Raw genomic sequence first — 6887 nt, forward strand, 5'->3', positions numbered from 1 at the left:
TAAGAGCTATGGGTTGTAGGGCCGTGTGCTTGTCCAAACAATACCATCTATGAGCAATTACCTTGTTATGAGCAGGGGAGCCACCATACTGCAGTGCAATCACATCCCCCATTTGATTATACATCTCCATCAAGCACTTGAAAATGCAGCTGCCACGGCTGATTTGGACCATGCTGTCCACCCCTAATTGGTGTAGTTGCTGGCCCAAAGCTACCAGTCCAAATGCATACTGTGAAACATTTGTGCGGTCAAGACAATCGATGCAGTTTGATCTCAAAACTCCATGCTGGAAGCTTCTTTTTACAGATGGTTGCTCCGCACCACACGTTTCTGGGTCTCTGCACCAACAAGTAATCTCTTGACAACATTCCAATACCTGACTCCTCTCAAATAATTACTGTGCAGTGAGCATGCACACAAAACGCAGGACAATCATTCTTACTCTTTCAAAGCTTAGACTGTCATGAAAAAATAGATTTGCAATTTGATGTACACAAGAATTCACACATGCTCTGGCCTGTCAATGTCGGCATGGCATTGTGCAATCATGCAATGATGGTCATGGCTATATGACAAGCCTACCTACTTTAAAGCATTAGCTGAAGAGGCATCAAGGTTAGCGTTCTCGCTTGCCTTTTCACTGTAATAAAATCCAACAGTGTCCACCACTTCAGAGGCTATTGACTCTAGCACATCCTGAAGGTCTGTAGTGTTGCTGCACCAAATTAATGCAGGGTCAATCCTCGAGTAACAACAAAGAACATTTTAAATTCCACAATCAGCATACCTCCTCATAAACATATGCATGTCACATTGAATAAACTTCATGCGACTATTCTTGGGTAGACCATGATTAATAATTGCAACTGCATTCGCAAATTCTCTGCAAAGTATTACCTCTCGAGGTCGTTTCTCTTTCGTCTACAGTGATAACAGATCAGGTTACAACCGTTTCGTAGGGAATTATACTGTGGCTATAACGTTGACAGAATTACCTTGACCAGATTGAGAATAACAATGGGGTTTCCATATCTAGCTGCAAGATTCTCAAAGTGCAGCTTGGTGGCCTCATACGTAGGATCAATTTTATGTACTGGCAGAAATAGACAACTTCATTGAATCGAGAATATGGGCGGAAACAGAAGACATCAATTAACCCTTACATGAAATGTCCGGTTTTGGCGTGAGTACAGATGTTTCTTGAGACCAAAATAGTGGTATAGAACCTCGATGTTGGACAACAGATGCAATCTGATCTGTGCTCTCTGCATAAACGATTTGCTCAGTCTCCACATCGTTTGCAACCCTGCCCTTCGCATTGACCCCTCTTTTGAGGTACCTACGAAGAAAACATCATTAGATAACCACCATGGATCTTACCTAGGAAGTAGAGTCCATTTGATGGGTATCAAATACAAACTGTGTTAAAATTGAGAAGGTTGTGTACCTTGTTCCAGCAAAATGCCTAGATCGCCTTGCAACTAGTGTCAAAGTCCCATTGAATTCCTCGCAATGCAATCTCACCTACAATATCTCTCTCTCTCTCAATATCTCTCTCTCTCTCTCTCTCTCTCTCTCTCTCTCTCTCTCTTCAGTTCCGGATCAGCTTCAGATTCAATTCCTTAGTGTTTTAGTGTTTTTATTTTAGTTTTAGTTCTTTGTACTTTCCGTACTCAGCCATGGTATTAGATTCACCAATTGTAACTTTCTGGTCTCATAGGTCATTTTGGCCTTTCGAAGACGTTAATATAACATTTCATCTCTCTCTCTCTCTCTCTCTCTCTCTCTCTCTCTCTCTCTCTCTCTCTCTCTCTCTCTCTCTCTCTCTCTCTCTCTCTCTCTCTCTCTTTTTTTTTTTTTTTTTTGGGAAAAATCAGGGCTGTATATTACTGAGTACAATATAATCCCCAACGGATGCCAAAATAGCCTATCACGTGGGGTGTACAAGCTGAATGTAAGGGTGAGAGCCACTATAGTGACAACTCCACTAGAACAATCTCATGGTGGTCTGTGTGATGAGTGGAGGAGAAACCAACGAGGGGGGGCATAATGCCATGTAATCTGGTCACCTATAAGTGTGAAGAAGAGTGGAGATCGGGCCCAACGCCGAAGGAAGGCAAATCGACGAGCCGCGGCTGCTCGAGATGTACCTGAGGAAGAATCCCACTGCCAAATCAGGGTGTGAATGATGTCCAGCCAAATGGCAGTGAGGGTATCCTGAAGGAGCTGTGAAGCCGCACTGAGAATGTGAAGACAACGAGCTCTCCAAACATTCCATAGTGTAATGCTAGTGATGACTGAAAAAACTTCATCGCGTGTCTGAGGATCCCCTGCCAAGCAATCTGTGGTAACATAGCCAAAGTCCCTCGCCGATAACCAGTCGAGGTAAGCATAAGAGCTGGATCTGTGTCTGAGCCCTCGTGGAGAAGATGCGGTCCGGGCATCGGCATCAACCATGAGACAGATCCCCAAGTGAGAAATCCATGCTGAACACCGGCTCTGCTAAGTAAAGAGCAAACTGCTAGCCACACTACATGAGAAGATGAGCATGACCAAAGACAGTGTGCAGGTGACTCATGTAGTCGCAAAGGACAGCGAGTACATAAAAGATCATGACCCATAGTAGCTAGCCAAGTCCCAACTGGACGTCCTGCATGTGCAATCATCCACATGAAAAAAGAAATACGACGAGCCACATGTGAATCCCAGATGGCTGACCAAAACTGCTGTAGATAGGCATGGGAGAGACCTGAATGTAACCAGAAACGCATACGAGTGGGCTGCTCTGGGTGCTGTCTCATCAATGCTAATCTTCCAATTCTAACAGTGTACTCAAAGAATGATACAGGTGCACCGGTGGGGTTAGAGTGAGACCAATGCCACTCTCTTGGGTCCCAATAAAGTTGAGATAGGGCACGACCCTCCCACACCCAAAGCCTCCAAAGTGCGGCATCAGCGGAAGCGAAACGAGGGTCAACACAACGACGCTTCCCGCGAGAGCCAACTACTCGTATGGCCTCCCATCGAGCGTCGGGGCAGACAAGGTGCGGAGAGGTGGTATCATATGTCAATCTAGCATGAATCCCCTGAGAGTAGTCAGTATCAACTGTGAACAGCATGGTGTCTAAACGAACTAATAAGAGAGTGCTCCGAGCAAAGAGACCTTCCCAGCCACTATGTGGAGGCATCTAAACCGTGCCGCGCATGACTGCGTCCCACTGTGAAGGAACGGCGGAGTCAATCTCAAGCAGTCTGTCAGTCACCCCGCGACAAATGTCATAATGTTCTGCCACAAAATCTGCATCCAGCATAAGTGTCTCATGAAACAACCGCATAGAGGCAGCAGGGCCAGTGTCCCAAGCAGCCCAATCAATGTGAGTCCTCTCTCCAAGCTGACGGGGTGGATTAACCGAAGAATCAAGAACTGCATCATTCCAAATGAGAGGCTGGCGCTCAATCTCCTCACGACATGAGGGAGGTGAGCGTATGATAGCCCGTCGCATGGAAACCCAAATCTGAAGGAGCGATCGGATGAAGGGTGAGAGAGTGCTGGTCTCTCTCTCTCTCTCTCTCTCTCTCTCTCTCTCTCTCTCTCTCTCTCTCTCTCTCTCTCTCTCTCTCTCTCTCTCTCTCTCTCTCTCTCTCTCTCTCTCTCTCTCTCTCTCTCTCTCTCTCTCTCTCTCTCCTCTCTCTCTCTCTCTCTCTCTCTCTCTCTCTCTCTCTCTCTCTCTCTCTCTCTCTCTCTCTCTCTCTCTCTCTCTCTCTCTCTCTCTCTCTCTCTCTCTCTCTCTCTCTCTCTCTCTCTCTCTCTCTCTCTCTCTCTCTCTCTCTCTCTCTCTCTCTCTCTCTCTCTCTCTCTCTCTCTCTCTCTCTCTCTCTCTCTCTCTCTCTCTCTCTCTCTCTCTCTCTCTCTCTCTCTCTCTCTCTCTCTCTCTCTCTCTCTCTCTCTCTCTCTCTCTCTCTCTCTCTCTCTCTCTCTCTCTCTCTCTCTCTCTCTCTCTCTCTCTCTCTCTCTCTCTCTCTCTCGTCTTGACTCAAGAATAGCTGATATAGATCCTGCTCGAGTCAAGCCAAAAAAGCCCTCTTCTTCCGCCGCACCAGGCGTCGAAAGTCCATCTGTGACTGTCTATGAGTGACGTCCCCCAACAGCACCTCCCTCTGAAGTCTGGCTCTAGTCTGGCGGCATTCCTCATCGTACCAGCTGTTCTGAGGCATGCTCCCAGATCGACGGCTCTGCTCAGGCTGGGTGTGTGGGTATGCTTCTGCTGCTGCCTCATGAAATGTCTGTGTCAGTATAGTAGTTAGCTCCTCCAGAGGTCGCCCCGGGTCCTCAGTGCATAGGCGTCTGTAGATTCCATCCATGTATACAAGAGTCCGTCTCCCTTGTGATTGTGTAGCGAGTAAGGGCTGCTACTCGTGGCCTGTGTGCTACACTGAATTGGAAAGAGATGGTCATTGACACCAGAGCATGATCCACTGCCACCCCGACCGGTCTGGGCCCAACTGTGAGATCCTGGATACTAGAGATGAGATTCGGTTGTGCCATGACATAGTCCACCGTGCTGGCTCCATGTCTGTGTGGGAAGCATGTAAAACCCCCGGCAGCATATGATCATGAGGGCCTAGTAGCTCAGCATTTCATGCATGCCAAAGACCTACTAGCAGAGCTTCTAGCAGTTATGTTTAACCGTGCCATGTGTGAGGGCCTACCGGACACTTGGAGCCTATCTACGATCGTTCCTATCTTCAAATCAGGAGACCCCATGGAGCCTAGGAATTATCGCACTATTATGATTGGGCACACACTGGCACGGTTGTATGCATCCATTCTTGAGCAACAGCTGAGTAGATGGGCAGAAAGGGAAGGAACGCATGCAACTGGGCAGGCAGGATTCAGGAGAGGCTTCTCTACTCTTGACCATATCCTAACACTCAGGGCCATCATCGAGGAAGGCAGATCTCATGGGAGACGGATCTATTGTAGCTTTGTGGACTTCCGCAAAGCTTTCGACACGGTACCCAGAGCTAGATTGATGCGTAGATTACAGGAAATGGGAGTACCCACAGAGCTCATTTGGGGGATCATGGCATTATACAGATCAATAGTAGGGCATGTACGCACCCCAGAGGGACTCTCAATACCGGTTCACTCCACTATTGGGGTGAAGGAAGGTTGCCCGCTCTCTCCCACTCTTTTCGATATGTATGTGGATGAGGTTTCTGACTACATTGACAGGGACGGGGATAAAGGTGCACAGTTGGCAGGGACATGGATTCCACTTTTGTTATATGCGGACGATATTGCGTTGATCTCCGAATCCCCAGAGGGAATGCAACACCAATTGGATGCTTTGCATACGTTTGCCCACGAAAGTGGTTTGTCTGTCAACCTTGGTAAAACCAAGGTTATGGTGTTTAATACCACCCCACAGTGGATTGGGAGATCAGCACCTACATTCACATACGGCCAGGAGACTGTGGAGTACACAGATGCTTACACTTACCTTGGAGTGGTTTTTACTGGACCCACATTCTCACCCTGAAGAGCAGCAGAGACCAGACTGACTAGAGCCCACACAGCATTGGGTAGATTGGAGAGGATGTGTTCGCAGGTTCAGTTTCAGGAACCCCGGACGAAGCTCTGGCTCTTTGACACCTTGGTGGCCTCAGCATTGCTCTATGGGGCTGAGATATGGGGACCTTCATTGGATCACCACGGGAGGCCGGGTCGCACAGACGGATGGGGGAACATGGAGAAGCCTCTCGTCTCTATGATCTCGTGGCTCATTAGAGCCAAGGCATCAGTACCACGAGCCATTATCCGAGCAGAGCTGGCGGCCCCCCTACTAGTGGTAGAGGCGCTCACCAGATCAATCTCCTTCATAAACCGCACATGGGAACTTCCCAAAGACAGATATGCTCACATAGCACTTGAGTCCTCCCGACAGTTAGCCATATAAGGAGATACAACATGCTGGTATGGGGAGATGACATCATGGTTTCAGGCGCATGGGTTCAGCATAGACAGGCTGTCACCATTCCAGTACTCATTGGATGCACCATCTCTCATTCTTACACAGTCGAAGATCACCAAGCTCATCCGCCAAGACCTGACCCAGCTAGACACCAGGAGGACATGGATACAACCAGCACAAGAACTGGGTGCAAAGATGACTTTCTACAGAGACCACCTTCTCCAGCTTACGGAAGATGGTTTTGTGATGAGACCCGGATACATGGACACCCACCTGTCTCATGGGATACGGTGTGTCACCAGCGTGTGACTACTATCTATCCTTTTTGTTGATTTCTTTCTTATTATCTAATTACTTTCACTTTTTGGAAACACCCCTCGGGAAATCTAACTGCCCTGCATTGCATAGCTAGTGTGGAACTGTCCAGAGGGAGTCCAGGCCTGAGGGCAAGAGAGCACTAAGGTTGGACAAGGACTATGGTTAGCCAAGTGGGGTCATTGACTAGCCAAAGTGGAATCCTTTGCTACAGAGGCTACATTTCAGTTCTGGATGTGGCCGCAGTGTACAAAGAGGGTCGGATGACCTAGAAAGATACAATGGCAGCATCTCCTAAAATTTAGGGAACTGCTATTTTGGGACCTGAAAATGTGTTGACGTCATTATCTCCGGAATGACAAGGGGAACATTTTCTTACTCTGCCGTGAAGTCAACTGGGCAACCGGTTGGGATATTTTTAGGCGGCAACCCCGAAACAGGAAAATGCTTATAAATGTGCCAAGTGGCACCTTCTGGTGCACTTGCCTCATGCATCAAGAAATGGCGCTGAATTTAGGAGGGGGAGAGCTTCATTTTCAGTTTTGTCACAGGTTAAGAGCTATGGAGTGCTTGCTTTCCCTCTTATGCACAGTGCGG

At 48.0% G+C, this 6887-nt stretch overlaps 1 protein-coding gene across 3 annotated transcripts in view; it reads right to left on the reverse strand.

Annotated features, from left to right (window-relative positions):
- The window catches only part of LOC147466016 (phosphoinositide phosphatase SAC2-like), a 105999-nt gene that overhangs the window by 31627 nt on the left and 67485 nt on the right, over window positions 1–6887 (reverse strand). For all 3 annotated transcript variants that reach the window (XM_086523417.1, XM_086523399.1, XM_086523408.1), the window contains exons 5-10: window positions 1448–1524; window positions 1164–1339; window positions 996–1093; window positions 788–921; window positions 587–715; window positions 62–338 (exon numbers count right to left, since the gene is read on the reverse strand). In XM_086523417.1, the coding sequence (XP_086379543.1) occupies window positions 62–338; window positions 587–715; window positions 788–921; window positions 996–1093; window positions 1164–1339; window positions 1448–1524 (891 nt within the window). The remainder of the gene's footprint in view (window positions 1–61; window positions 339–586; window positions 716–787; window positions 922–995; window positions 1094–1163; window positions 1340–1447; window positions 1525–6887) is intronic.

The sequence above is a fragment of the Adiantum capillus-veneris genome, chromosome 1, assembly GCF_014529385.1.
Source record: "Adiantum capillus-veneris isolate H3 chromosome 1, ASM1452938v2, whole genome shotgun sequence".
Taxonomy (NCBI): domain Eukaryota; kingdom Viridiplantae; phylum Streptophyta; class Polypodiopsida; order Polypodiales; family Pteridaceae; genus Adiantum; species Adiantum capillus-veneris.